Source organism: Dinoponera quadriceps, unplaced genomic scaffold (assembly GCF_001313825.1).
Source record: "Dinoponera quadriceps isolate SergipeBrazil2010 unplaced genomic scaffold, ASM131382v1 scaffold2528, whole genome shotgun sequence".
In the NCBI taxonomy this organism is placed as follows: Eukaryota; Metazoa; Arthropoda; class Insecta; order Hymenoptera; family Formicidae; genus Dinoponera; species Dinoponera quadriceps.
The window spans coordinates 111,726-126,970 of NW_014556547.1; the positions used below are offsets into that span (position 1 = coordinate 111,726).

The 15,245-nt window shown below is 45.2% G+C and overlaps 1 protein-coding gene across 2 annotated transcripts in view; it reads left to right on the forward strand.

Annotated features, from left to right (window-relative positions):
• LOC106747839 (SH3 and multiple ankyrin repeat domains protein 1) overlaps positions 1-14,866 on the forward strand; it is a 124,899-nt gene extending 110,033 nt beyond the window's left edge. For both annotated transcript variants that reach the window (XM_014625766.1, XM_014625767.1), the window contains 10 exons: positions 3,273-3,984; positions 4,430-4,659; positions 5,459-5,635; positions 5,907-6,117; positions 6,201-6,402; positions 6,566-6,875; positions 6,973-7,166; positions 7,324-7,488; positions 8,628-8,931; positions 9,013-14,866. In XM_014625766.1, the coding sequence (XP_014481252.1) occupies positions 3,273-3,984; positions 4,430-4,659; positions 5,459-5,635; positions 5,907-6,117; positions 6,201-6,402; positions 6,566-6,875; positions 6,973-7,166; positions 7,324-7,488; positions 8,628-8,931; positions 9,013-10,259 (3,752 nt within the window). In that variant the 3' untranslated portion in view covers positions 10,260-14,866. The remainder of the gene's footprint in view (positions 1-3,272; positions 3,985-4,429; positions 4,660-5,458; positions 5,636-5,906; positions 6,118-6,200; positions 6,403-6,565; positions 6,876-6,972; positions 7,167-7,323; positions 7,489-8,627; positions 8,932-9,012) is intronic.
• The last annotated feature ends 379 nt before the right edge of the window (positions 14,867-15,245 follow it).

Sequence of the window (15,245 nt, forward strand, 5' to 3'; positions counted from 1 at the left end):
CCGGACATTGTTCCGTCCGTTCTCGCGAATCTCCGCGCGCAACGACGGTAACCAATATATACCTTTCTTCCGAAATCATAAATGGAACATACTGTATTTGCTAGAAGACCAATAATCGTAATTTTATTTACTAAGATTTTCTCATATTTATTCGCCACACCCGCGCGACCTCGTCGGCATAATTAGGTTCAAATCCCTCGTTTACGAACGTGCTTTTATTAGATTAGCCCGAAACTCTCTCTCTCTCTCTCTCTCTCTCTCTCTCTCTCTCTCTCTCTCTCTCTTTATCAATACTACGACATTGAAGTTCAATCGCAACAACCTGATACGACGCGGGTTTCGAAGGCTTTCCTATAATTCGAGATCGTATCGCGAACGTGGAACAACTCATCGTGGGATAACTCATTGAAGGCTTTTAAATGTCAACTATGACGAGTGTTATCGCCGATATCGTATATATGTTCCATTGCTTAATGAAGATTACCCGCGATTGTTTGATCGGAAAAGCAAAAAGAATGACGCAGCCGTGATGACGTAACGGAGATCGCGACAACCGGCGCGGTTATCTGATAATGAAATCGTGATCTACTGATATACTGCGCAAACATTTATTTATATGGCATGATTAGCTGAGCAAGGCATGAGGCATGTGCACTTTACTTTTCTCCTGTGAGTAGACGTAGACGTTAGCGGGTAGCGGGTTCCGATTGTCGTGTGGTAACTACTTAGAGGAGGTGAACCTCGGGAACTGTATGTGTACGAGACCCGGTATATATTGTGAGTGTCACTCATACGTATCGTGAATGTGATTCCATGTATCCTGTGTCTATGTATGTATGCTGTGTGACGAGTACGTAAAGATTACAATATTGTCATGGGATTTTTGGTGGTGATGGTCGTGTATGGCGTCGATTTGTGAATAACGAGGAGAAGTAACAATACAACCCTTCGATAGATTGCTTTCCAGTAACTAATGGTACCGTATCTTTGGATCACTGTCGAATGGATCGGTGCTGCTGATAATGAGATGTCGCGAGGTCGTGTGTTATGTCACTACGGAAAATTGAATTTCGACAAATGTAATATTTGCAAATGAATAAACTTTGAATCTTTTAAAAATCTGGTACCATGAAATCTCGGATTTCAGAAACTTCTATGTTAAAAAAAGCAACTTACATTATATTGTGTTATATTATACATTTAATTTTCTAATTCACATATTAAATTCAATAATGAAAAAGAATCAACCCTTGGTATTTCTTCCCGATAGGAAAATTTCATTTCGCGATGAGCGTATCTATAATTTAAACGAATGCAAAAAAATAACTTTCGCGATACTGAACACACCTGTACATGTGATCGTTACGCGTCGCGTGATCATTTTATCTGGCAGCATTGAATTTGCAAGAATGTCTTGATTAGTAATGTTTGGTAGTTCGAAATACGTTGTGAATCCACGTGGCCTTGCGGGTCGTCGGCATCCCTGGAGACTAGAAACATGAAGAGACACGTTTTCCGTAAAACCCGACGACCCGACGGCGACGTCAATCGTATGATGCACATGACGTATTCCGGCGAGACTTACTACTACCCGTAATCTCGAGCACATTGTATCGCACAAAATGGATACAACGCAACGGGGATGGAGTCCGTTATCCTTGCTTTCCACTGCTTTCCTGTCTATACAGAGTGTCCCAGACGATTGGTGTAAGACATGGCGTTGCTCTCGACGAGAAAAAGCTACACCCTTTACTACGATATCAAGCATCTTGTCTTAATGTTTGATATCTCGCTGATTAAATATCAAATTAAAATTCCATTAAAGTGAAGCCTACTTCAAACGTAATGACCGTAAAGTATTTCAATATTTATTTTCGTCTTCAGGATTAACGCTTGCGGGCTTTTTATTGCCAGCTGTTTTGCAGTTCGAAGACCGCGATTTCTTCTATTAACGTAACTCGAAGAACAACGCCACGAATTTTCACCTTCTGTCGGTTTCGTCATATCTTGTACTTGAAACGACGAAGAGCAGTTTCTGATTGTCCGAGATTGCCGATGGGGAAGGCAGCCAATAACCATCGTCGTTGCTATCGTGAAGTAACATTAAACGTGGCGCGTGGTGTGCGTGCGTGCGGGCGTGCTTGTGTGCGACGGCGACCGCTTGTAAATCCGCTTTGCAAAAATCTCGTGCAACAATCGTCCGTGACACGAAGATCGATCGTGAAACGAAACTTTGGTCCCGAACGAATTCTTCGCTTGAACGCGATGTGTGATGTTACGCGCGACTCACACGCTCGTTCATCGTTGAAACGAATAATAATGTACGAATGTCGACGCGACATTTAACACGTGGCGATTAAATGATTTCTTCGATATCTGTTTCGGTCACGAAACAACAACCCCCTGACGACGCGTAATACGTAAGAAAAGGAATCTTTCGGTACATGTGATTATCTATAACTCTAGATGGTATAAGCGGTTTATTTCTTGTCTTTATCCTCATAACTTTACGGAACCTGCCGACTTACGAACAGGAGATTCCATCAACTTCATTGAGATTATGCGGAATTCCAAATTTACGCGGAACTACGCAGAACGTATAGCGATCGACGTGTTTGGTGAATAGAGCGAAAACTGTTCTCCCTGAAAAGCGAAAGGATCTTCTTATCTAAAATATGGATCCAATTTTTCTTTAATAAAATATCTCGGTAACTTTTCGGTGAAACCTTGAATTCAAAATTCTATCAAAATAAACGGACAAGAAGTCAATTAAAAGATACTTTGTTGAATTTGAAAAACCCTGTCTTCGTCTTTAAAACGCTTCCCTATCAATCGACTGCAATTCGAGACAACTTTTCGTCATTTCGTTCTCTTAACCAAAAATTATTCTAATGTTTGATAAGAGAGATATCGCTGCGTGCACCAAATACATCTGTTATTTACCATTCTGTACACAAGTGCTCATATTTTTTCCACAAATTCACATCGTTCAATAAAATATATCGCGTCGATCACTTTGAAAAAAATGTCCGGCTGCTTAGGGTCTGATGTCATTAGCCACCTTGTGTCCTTCTAAATCATGAATCGCGGTTCCGATAGCAAGAACACGTCGCTGAACGTCGTCCTCGCTTGAATCGCCTTGAGGATTCGCGTCAACTGCGTCTCGTCCACGAGAGAAGACGACGAGAGAAATGCGCGTAGTCTCGCGGGCCCCTATTTGTAAGGCTAAGTAATCCTTTCTTTACTTAACCTTGCAACCCTCGATTTTCCAGTACCGTTTAAAGGGCCGCCACGTTACAACCCGAAGCGGCGCTCAGTGGCTTTCGCCGGCGCCTCGATGATGACGACGAGCTGCTCGGCGAATAATCTGGGCACCCTCACCAGGATACCGTCCACCGAACAGCACGCCGCGGCGTCTAACGCCGCCAGCAGTGTCGCTGCTGGTGGTACCCTCACCAGAACCGTCTCGGTGGAACAGTACGCGAGTATCACGAGAGTACAGTTCGCTGAGCAATACGCAGCGGCGAATCTGAACCGAGTACCGTCCACGGAACAACCGTACCATCCACCACTACCTCCATCGTCCGCCAGCGGCGGCACACTCGTCCGAGTCGGGGAGAAGTACGCGCAGCACGGGGTGCTGAGCAGAGCCTCCTCCGGCGAGCGATACGACCCCACCCTGGCCAGAATATCGTCCACTTCCGAGCAATACCCGGCCAATACGCTGACTAGGGTATCGTCCATGGAGCAGTATCCGGTCGTCGCAGCGGGCCTGAGCAGAGTACCGTCCACCGAACAATATCCCTCCAATGTTGCGAGTGTCGAGTCAGCCAGCGCGAGCCACCATCACGGAAGCCTCGGCAGAGTACCGTCCGTAGAGTCGAGCAGTCGAAACGACTTACCGAGAATACCGTCCGAACAAGACGGCCACCGACTGACGTCGGAGTACCAGAGCCCGAACTCCCTGAGAGATCCTAATGCGAGGTAAGCATAAGGCCGTCTTCGCGATCCGCGCCGAATCGCGAGCGAGATTGCCGCCGCTACCGCCGCCGCCACCGCTGATCGCTGGGAGAGAGCGCGGTAAGAAATTCGTGAAAATAGAAAATAGAAAAGGATAAAAAAGAAAAAGAGAGCGGATACTCGTGCGAGATATAGCGGACGACGCTCTTTTTCTCTCTGAGCTGAACGGCAAAGACGATTAGACGTTATTTCGCGTTGAGGCTTCTTCCTCCTCCTCCTCCTCCTCCTCGTCGTCGTCGTCATCGTCGTCGTCGTCGTCGCGAAGAACGACGTTTCAATTCAGTACAATTGCGCTCGCCCCGATGCTTCGCTCCGATCAGGTCGATTCGCGCGCGGTCAATCTCGCCTTGGTTGGCGCGAAGCACGGTTCGATCGCCGGTGTGTCCTAAGAGTTACGCACCATTTCAAGATTACCGACAGCCGCGGAGAATTATCAGAACTTAAGAATGGAGGGCCTGACGAGGCTGCAAGAGCACCGGCTCGAGCTGCAGCACCGCCTCGATATGCACAGAACAATGGAGATGCCGCCGTCGCCATCGCCGAGCAGCAGGAGTTTAGCGCCTTTCAGCTCGGCCAGCTCGAGCTTGTCCGAAGGCAGCAATCAGCCATCCGGCGAGGACTCGGCCAGCATCGTCACAGGTACACTATTCACTTTCTCTATATGTCCCCCCTTGCCCTCTGTGCCCGTGCTTCGATAGTGAGGGGACCAGAAATCGGGAATCCGCTCCTCGATGACTCATCCATAAACTGCGGAAATGAGGGCCGTCTAGAGAGTCAGCTGCCAAAAAAGGTACGAGGAAGCGTAACCTCTTGTCTCTTTATCGAACCTGTCACATTGCTTAGTCGCGTTCGTTGCGAAGAACGCGTCGTCCAAGCGTTGGACAAGTGATTACCAAATGACACCGTCGTTTCACGCACATCATCACCACCAAAAACTGACGAAGCGAAGGTGGTCGAGCGACACTATGAGAGAGAGTTTTCCCGGACATTGGCTTTGATGGTTCGTGCATGCTTCCGTTTTTTTGATGTCCCCGAGGATATATTAGAGAGTTCAAGTTGGCTCCTCCTTGCAAATTGTCGGACTGAACGAGGTCTCGCGCAGGCAGATGAGACACGTTGCATTTAATTTTCTTAGAGACCGTGCCCTTAGGATGCGGACGAATGTGACACGGCTGGCGATTTAAAGCTCTTTTTACCGTCGTGTAGAGCGCGCTTTAGCCACAGAGCCGAGTTGAGTTGATTTTTTTAAGTCGTGAACGTGTTGAGGTTTTGACTTAGCGTTAACAGTCAGTTCTGTTCTCTCTCTCTCTCTCTCTCTCTCTCTCTGCCCCTCTGTCTTTCCTAAAGATTTCGACCTTGCATGGTGTTTACCGCTCAGTAAGACGACGCAGGCCAAACGAAGCATCGTGCTGAGTACCTGACCGTTGTCGATTTCTAGACAAGAGCCTCGGCGACACAGCGTCTGATGTGATCAGCGACAGTTCCGGAGTGGGAACCTCGCAGTCCGACACGACCAATTCGTTATCCATTCCGGGTACGACGGTGGTCTGTGTCGAGAGCTACAACAGCGGCATCACCGGTCATCTGACTATCAATCAAGGCGACATCCTCGAAGGTACACACCACCTAGGCAATCCGAACACACTGTTCCCATATACTCTTGTTTAGCCCCGTTAACGGTGAACGTTGAACGTCGCTCTCGATGTGCTGTGATTTTCTACGTATGTTCCCCGTAATTAACATGATATGTTTAATTAATCGTCGTGTTCCATAATCTGGGACGATGGCCGGCTCTCTCACCTCTGTCTCTCTCGATTTCTGTTTTGTAGGTAACGCCCAATATCTTTCTGATAGCAAGCGTGTTTTTGTTTCTTTATTTTTAACAGTCACCGGTGCTACCGACTGCGGCCTCTTGGAAGGTATCCTCCGTGGACAGGGGACCGGCCTGTTTCCCGCGCATTGCGTTCAAGAGGTCAGGCTGCGTCACACGAATATACCGTTGGGCCCGCAGTCCGCGAGGGACGGACGGAACCGAGTCTTAGGCCGCAGGGAGTCGCAGCATAAATATTTTGCGACCGCGCCTAGATTAAAAAAACCGTAAGTACCGACGATCGACCATGTTAAGAAACGTCACGCTAATGAGAGAGCGATGTAACTCGATTTGATATACGAATCCGCAGTGTCACATCGGAGCCCCGCACTGTCGTTCTACATCGTTCGAGGAAAGGTTTCGGTTTCGTGTTGCGCGGCGCCAAAGCTACCTCGCCGCTGATGGAACTGACGCCATCCGCCAGATACCCAGCGCTACAATATCTGGACGACGTCGATCAAGGGGGTGTGGCGGATTTGGCGGGTCTTCGGAAAGGAGATTTTCTTATTCAGGTGAGTCTCGCACGCATGATTCTCGAGTTAGTCCCGAATAGTGCGCAAAAGATCTTTCATTATTAATTAATCGATATTTCTTCCAAGAAAGTATTCATTACAATATGGCGAAGCACAATTTTGTATTCCACAGTCGAGTTGCATTTTCACGCAAATCTTACAGATTAACGGCGAGGACGTAACGACGGCCTCTCACGAACGCGTGGTCGATTTAATCAGGAAGTCGGGAGAGTTAGTGCGAATGACCGTAGTCTCGCCGATGATCAGCCTTCCAAACTCTCAGTCGGCGGCCGCGTTGCCAACTAGTCAACCCATTCAGAGACAATACGCAACTTTACCGCGCAAGGGTAACAACAACGTGGTGATCGGTGGTACGCTTGGCAGATCTCCAGCTCCCGCACCACCGCGAAGGGATCCAAAGACCACTTTAAGCGTAGGTCGAGCGAGGGCGCGATCGATGGTTGCGGGATTAGGTGAGAAATTAGATCGAGTCTCGCCAAAGAGTGACTGGCATACGAACGATACCGCGCGCATAATATCGTTCTTCATCATTTCCATATTTCCTCGCAGAAGGGGGCGGTGAGAGGGACGACCGTGACGAGATCGCTTCGACAGGCGCGAAGTCGAGCAGTGCGGAATCGATTCACATGCCGCAACAGTCGTCGACCGGATCGAACACTGGGCAAAACACGCCGGTACAACCGCGAACAGCTAGTATCCGGTCGAGGCCAACCTCCAGTAGGATCACCGCCGCGGAACTCGAAGTAACTATCCCTTATGGCCCCTCTGTGCCTTCGGCAGCCCGGTGCTACCATTACCCCCTTGCTCGATCACTAAATCCGTGCGCTCGTTGTATACTATTTGAATGGCATTTGCACGTGACGACTGAGGCTTGAGCTTCGTCCTTAATTTCTCTTCCAGGAACTATTTCAGCGTCAGCAAGGTAGCGCCGGCAGTCAGTACAACTCGTCCATGATGAGCTCTCACTTTCAGACCGTCAGTCAGTCTACCAAGTCGCATCCATCGTCGCCCGCCAAGACTGGCCGGGTGTATGCGAGCGTGGCGGAAATGAAGCGCAAGGGCAAAGTAAGAACATGTGACGTGGCACTCTCAAAGTAACGAGCTCGCGTACTCGCTCACTCTCGTTTACTCTCGATTTCTCGACATGTTCTTAGTGTTCTCCCTCTCTAGTCGATTAAGCCCCCTTGCGAGAGCGAAAGCCGCTCTAGAAAAATGGATGTTAACGTATTTGTTTGTTCGTTTCATTCAGTAGTATTTTATTGAACTCAACCCCCCCTCCCCCTCCTAGGCGGCTATCTTCGGTCATATTTCTTATTCTCCGATATTCATATTTCTCTTTCTCTGCTCGTTTCTCATGTCGTAATTCATTGGTAGTAATCGGTTGACACCGCCGGAGTAAGGATAACCCTTCGTAAGAAAAGCGTCCACCAGCGTCGCCCGGCGTTCGCCCTTTCGGTGAATCTACCTTTCTGGGCAATGGTAACGGTGGTCGTTCTTTTTGCATGTGTGTTATAGTTTGCGCGCAAGCCAGTGCGAGTGCACAACAAGGGGCGTTCCTGGTGCGGGCGAGACGACGAGGACCACTACTTATATTACTGATCGAAAATACTTTGTTTCTAGCTCGTCCGTGGCTTGCATGATTTCAGGTGACTAAGTCATTTGCTAACGAAAAAGAAACGAAAGTGATCTGACGCTCGCGTGAGCGCCAAGTGCCACCTACAGTGTTTCGTGTTCACGCCTTGTATGATTAACAATTGCGCCTTTCTTTGACCTGTCGCGATCATTTAGTTCCTTGTGTCGTTCTTCGGGATCGGTTCTGAGCATGGAAGGCCGACAGTAACGTAACTATTTATTCCTCTTCCTTGTCCCCCGTATATTCCTAAACGTCAACATTGCACTAACATCTTGCTGAGAGGCAGTAACGGTAGTGGATTATCAAACATTAGTCACGTGATAGCTTTGAGTTCACGCTTAGCAGAATCAAACGCTTCGTCCTTGTGTCATATTTTTTTTTTCCAATGTCACCCCCTGTTCTTTCATTGTTCCATCGACCTTTGTCCATCTCACCAACCTTCATCCCAACGTTACAAATCGCAAATCCAATTACAATCTTCACGCTCCGAGTTTTGTCCAATTAGCAAGGCGACGACGCCAGTTCACAAATTGCATCTTATACGAGCCTCTTGTTGTCCTTACGTTTGCAGTCGCACTCCAGAGTACGCTTTTTCGGTGGCTTGGGCGGCGGTTCCGATCTTCACCGAGACTTCCATAGCACGCCTGACCTTAATGTGCAAGTGCAATCGTCGTCCCTCCTGGCTCCGAAGGGACACAGAAGCCAGGAGGACGTGAATGCTTTGAACGGTAGAAACGGGCTACCACCACCGAACCATCCGCCGCCACCTCCGCCGGTCGGGCAGGTTGTCAAAGTGAACGTCGGCGCAAACGTACCGGACGTTGTCACGCCGGCTTCCGTTTACGACAACATGGCACATATTCAGCAAGTCAAAGGTAAATTCGATCGTTCTTCAGCTATCTCGCTCTTCCGATCTGGCTATTTCAATATATCGTCATATCCGGTGCTATTTATAGAACTAGCAGCGGCGACAGTTGAAAGCGGCTACGGTGTGATGTCGAGCTTCCGGCCGTCGAACAGCGCGAAGCTGTACGCCTCACCGGAGGACATGAAAACCGTCGGATACCGTTCACGTAGCCTACCGGCGACTCGCTCGCACATCAGGAAGTCGCACAGCCTCCGCGCACCCAACACGACGTTCAAACCGCCCGGCAGCCAACAAACGTTGAACAACAACAGCTGTGCCAATGGGAACACCAACAGTTCAGCGAACAACCAGTACGCGCAGCCGCTCAAGACTAACAGAAGTCATAGCATAACCGGCATTCGCGAGCGCAAGAAGAAGAGCGTGAGCGCCAGCTCGTCCATCACGAATCTCTCGTCAATCGCGGCTCCCAGCAACAACAACGGCGGGCCCACACCGCCTAGTTCGGCGCCGCCGATACCCGAGCCGGATTACAGTCTCTCGGAGTCAGAGAATGACGACGAAGAGGACGAGGACGAGACAGACGAGGACGGTGAGTCGGAAATCGCGAAAGAATTGGAGAAGGCGGCCGCGCGAGATAAACTGGAAGCGACGCGAGAAACATCGGGTAATTCCAATACATCCGGCTCAAGCTCGTCGGGCAGCGGCTCGTTGCCGCATTCGTTCAGTGTCGAGGAGATTCAGAAAGTGCGCACGCAGCTTAAATCTTCCAAAAGCCATCCGAACGACTTTTTGCTGCAGCAGACGCAACAGTCGCTCACCGAGGACGGAGACAACAGTTCCAGCGGCGTCAGCTCCGATCAAGATGTACCGGTGGGTCCGCCTATGGGTTTCGACGACACCGCCAATCTACGGAATCTCACCAACGAAAGCAACCAGCACCCAGCTGCGACTCTGATGGCCATCGGCTCGGCGGAGAAAGAGAGCGGCAACCCAAAGATTCGGTCAGGCTACGGCAGCAGCGGTCTGTTGACCAGGCACGCGGTCAGCCTGGCCCAGTTACCGCCGCCGATCGAAGCCGACGCCGAAGAGCAGAACAACGATATGTTCGTGCCGCCGCCGCCAGAATTCAACGCCGGCCCGTCCACCGGTGGCCAGGATGAAGTGGTGTTCGCACCGCCGCCGCAGTTTTGTGATAACCGGCAGCAACAGCAGCAGCAGCAGCAACAACAAATGCAGCAACAGCAGACTCCGCAGAATAACGTGAAGATAATCGGCGCGATACCCAAAGTCGTTGGGAACCAAGTGAAGGCATCGGGTGGCGGACGATTGCAGTAAATGAAAAAAGCGGACGCTGATTTCTGCGCAACGCACGCGGATTCATCCGGCGTGATTTCTCGACGAGAGAAGGAGCCGCGAGTCTGTAACATGTAAACGATAAATCACGATTTCAGAGTCAATATATTTAGAGGTTTCCCGCCTTCGGGGTTAGTGATCGTCGGCTTCTCGAACGGTGTTGACGATCGATCCTGCGCGGACAAGGTCGATATTTGGCCACGACGTGCAGATACGCTGTCGCATTTCAAGCAAAACGTGCGGTAGCTTTTGGACAATCTCTCGCCGAGCAAGTCGTATTTTAATCTTCGAGCGTATAGGAATTGTAGCTGAACAACCGAGGAGAGATATATATATATATATATATATGTATGTATATATATATATATATATACATATATATTCAAGCGCGTTTTTACTATTATAAGTCCACGTGTGTGAACGTACGTCCGATTTACGTCTGCACCGCAGTAGAGGGTTGTTTGTAGCGCATCGAGCGCACCACGATCGATCGATTGGTCGATCTTAAGTCGTCCACTTCTTCCTCCCTGTAAGTCGCCAAACAGATCCGCAAGCCGATTCGCTGCGTCGTCAAGAGCGGCCTAAGGCCAAGAGCAAGTGAGTGAGAAAGAAATGAAGAAAGCGGCGAGCAAAAATCAATTATGTCACTGTCTGAATCGGGAAAAGAAATGCGAATAAGAAAGGAAGGGAGTGTAAGAGAGGGGAAGCGAAGGAGAGGGAGAGAGAAAGAGGGAGAGAGAGAAACAACATGTTTGATACGTGTGTGAGTTATAACGCGTGAATGTGCGATGCATATCGGTTGGTTTTTTCACATTTCTATCGAAATATGATGTGCGTTTAATACTTTTACACGACGTCACTCTGCGTATCTGCGCGTAAGTTAATAGTTGAAACTGTTGAATATTACAGTTATTGCGCAATCGCCTTTAAACCGATTTTAAGCAAACATTGCGGCAGTCTCGCACACTCTTGATCCCCATCACCGCCTTTCGTCGGCGAAGCATCAATCGCGACGACTTCGACGATTACGTGAAGATGAGATCACGTTACAGATGAGTTGTTAATCGAACACGTGTTGTTTCCTTTTCGATTAGTGTTCTTCTTCTCACATGTGTCTAGACACTCTGCTCAAACGCCTAATCACAAAGCTCTGCTCGCGAAGTCATTAGAGATTCTTTCTAGTTTGTAACTGCAAATATATTATTAGTATTATTATATTATTATTTTATGATATATTATTATTATTATTATTATTATTATATCTCTCTATATTATATATTATTATAATTATTAAGACTATTATGTATTAGGCCTGTTCTACAATACATCATGTGTCGGCGTCATGTCCAATGAAGAGAACTCTTTCTCGAAAAATTAATTCTTTCATTGGAGCATCGGCTGCGTTCCGACATACGACATATTAAAACAGATCTTACCGTTGTTACGATTATACGGTAACTACGATTATACGGTATTTCACCAACCGAGCTTTCCCTCCTGCGAAGTGTAGTCGTGTTGTACAAAGACGTGCAACACTATACTTGGTTAACGTATTATCGTTACTCCAGCCTGTGTAAAGTAAATCATATTTCTTCCATCCGCGTAATGCTTCCTTGAGCCGGAAGACGTTGAAGTTTCTATAAACTTCCGCGTTCTCGTCGAGTGAGTTCGAAAACGTGTTCACACGCCGTGCTCCTGCATCTATACGCGCTGCTCCTATGAGATCGTCAATCAAAAATCAGTTTCTCAATCGTTCTCACCGATGCACAACGGACCAATATCCACTCGAAGAGCGACAAAAATCTTTTCGTCATAATTGCACTTAAAGCTTAAATACTTCATTCTTTATAAGCATAACAAGATGTTAAATTTCACGAATGATATAAATAAAGTTAATTATAATTGCGAATTTCCAATAATTTATCACTCAATCATTATAGCATGTTTGAAAGGTAGTTTAATTTATGGTTGGTGAATATTATTAATGTGATTATAGTTTAATTTATAGTTGGTAAATATGATTAATGCTGTTAATAATTTGATTAACAAGTCATAATTCTGCTAAGATTGCAATCAGTGTATTATTTATCGATGACATATTTTAGCACATAGTTTCATTATGAAGCCCTTGGTTTAAAGTATATACAATTATGTTATATTATTATATACCAATTATTTTACTAAATAATGATAAAAAATTACCTCAAATTAAAATTTGCAATAAAAGTATGGTTTTGTTTATTTGTTACTAAATAATACTTAATTTTCAATTATGTTTCTATCATACAAAAGTTAACACTTAGTAAAAGTTGTTTTTTATTTCTAAATCCTCATTTAATGACGATTTCAGAATATTATAACAATATTAGTAATGATTGGTAAAAGATTATTATTCTTTTTATCGCTAGGTCCACGTGTTTCCATTATATACAAAGTACTGTACGAAATTTAAAAATCAAAGTATNTTTATATTTGTCCTCCAAAAATTTGGTTTGATTAAAATACAAAGTTAAATATTTATGCAGTGAAATAGTAAATGCATTTAGTTCCTCGGGCATTTTATCTTTGAAAATCCTCAGAGCATTCTTCTTCGTTGATAAACATTTTTGAAATAGTGAAATGAGATAGTTGAAGCCAACTTGCAACGCTTCTTGGATGAATAGAATCCTTTGATTTAAAAATTTCGTACAATTTTTTGCGTGTAATGGAAACATGTGGACCTAAATATTTAAAAAATGTTTTATCAACCTTTACCAATATCGTTATACTATTATGCATTTATAATATATAGGTGTTTTCAAATATATTATAAATGAAGATTTAGAAATATAAAAAAACAACTGTTACTAAGCGTTACCTTTTGATAGAAGCATAATTAAAATTCAAGGTTAGTTACAAATAAATAAAGTTACAAATAAACAAAACACAACACTTTATTGATAATTTTAACTTGGGAAATTTGTTTGTTATATTTAGTAAAATAATTGGATATAACATAATTATACATACCTTGACCTAAGGGCTCCATAATGAAATTATATGGTAAAGCAGATCACCGATTAATAATACAATCGACTGCCATCTTAGTAGAATTATGATTTATTAATGATGTAACTAATGGCATTAATCATGTTATCAACTACAAATTAATCTGTAACTATATTAATAATGTCTATCAACCGCAAATTAGGCTAACTTTTTAACGTGCTACAGTAATTGAATAGTGAATTCCTGGAAATTCGGAACTGTACTTAACTTTGTTCATATCGTTCATGAAGTTTAACATCTTGTTGTGCTTATAAAGAGTCAACTGCTTAAATATTAAATGCGATTACGAAGAAAAGATTTTTGTCGCTCTACGAGTGGATATCGGCACACTGCGATGATCGGAATCGAATTCTCGAACTCCTGCGATGAGTCCGCGAATCAAAATTCCTCAAGTGCAAGTCAATCGACACTACCCGATGTACATACATGCCTGTTATGTCGATAATAAAGCAAACAAAATCGCCGTGCAGATGCAACTGTAACTCATGCCCGAAGAACGTAACGAAGGATCTCACGGCTCTCGGTAACAATGCTACATATTGTAAATATTATGCTATATTGAGTAACGTTGCAAATGTATCCTCGAGTATTCTATATAGGTATGAGCAATCATCATATCTCATTGTTTTACCGCATTCACTATAGTAAACGTAAGCGGTCATTTCTCCTGAAATCATCATCTGCGTCATTTTCTGCGCATCTTCCTGCGGGCCTTCCTGCGGACCTTAAGGAGGAAGATCACATTTTCTGTAATATACATATGTGTGAGCGCACATGAGTTGCGGCATCATTTCTTGAGAAGCAGCGGGAGAAGTCGAGTCAGTACTGTACGCGGAAATACATTCTCAAATGTTCCTCCAATATATTTCGTCGTCGCTTTTTTATATGTATAAGCAATCATCGCGATCCAGTATAGCGTGAATATTGAGGGTCATTCCTTGAATATACAAAATAACGCGTTTAAAATTTGGCAACGTTATTTCAATCATATCTTATTTTGTAAGTTCTTCTTAATATAGATATATCGGCCTCTTTTATATTTTATCTGATTTATTTATGATAATTTAAAAATCTCATTTCCTAGTGATAATAAATTGTATAAATACCTCACTTTCTTTAGCGATAAATAATGAACAAAAAGATAAACGCAATAATTAAATATTCAACGAATATCCTGAGGTATTTGCCGGATATTCACGCCGTATGGGACAATTCACGTTGTTCGTGTAGGATTATTTAGTGCGACCCGCGAATTCAGGTCAGTAAAAAGCAATACACGCGCGCGTGCATCATGACAACGTTCGTAAACAATATGAAAATATGAGATCGGTCGAAGGCGAGGCTTTAAGTTTCCTTTTTCATGCACATGGCACACGCGATCCAGCATATGGCATTCAGTAGCGCACGCACTTCGACCGTGCGCACATTGAATGCGGCAAAGATATTATTACGACATTCCTGCCAAAAGTAATATACATATATGTATATATATATATACATATATGTATATATATATATATATAGATAGTAGTCATAATATATCAAAATTTATAGGAGAGAAAGACAGAGAGAGAGAGCGCGCGCGAGAGAGAGAGAGAGAAAGAGAGAGAGTGTGTGCGTGTGTGTGTGTGTGTGTGTGTGTTCATGCATACGTATGTGTATATGTGAGAGAGAGAGAGAGAGAGAGAGAGAGAAGTTAACGTTGCCTATATTACGTAAGGACACACTTTGTAATCTAGTTGTTCTCTCCCATCCCTGCTCCTTACTTCTCCTCCACACTGTTCGCACGGCTGATAGAGAGATCGGCCATTTCGGACTCTGTCGCGGGCAAGAGCCTCGCGATCCCGGACACATACGAGCGTCCTGATCCTAATGAAAGAGAAGAGCATGGAGCTCGCCGCTCTGTGTGCGTATGCACAC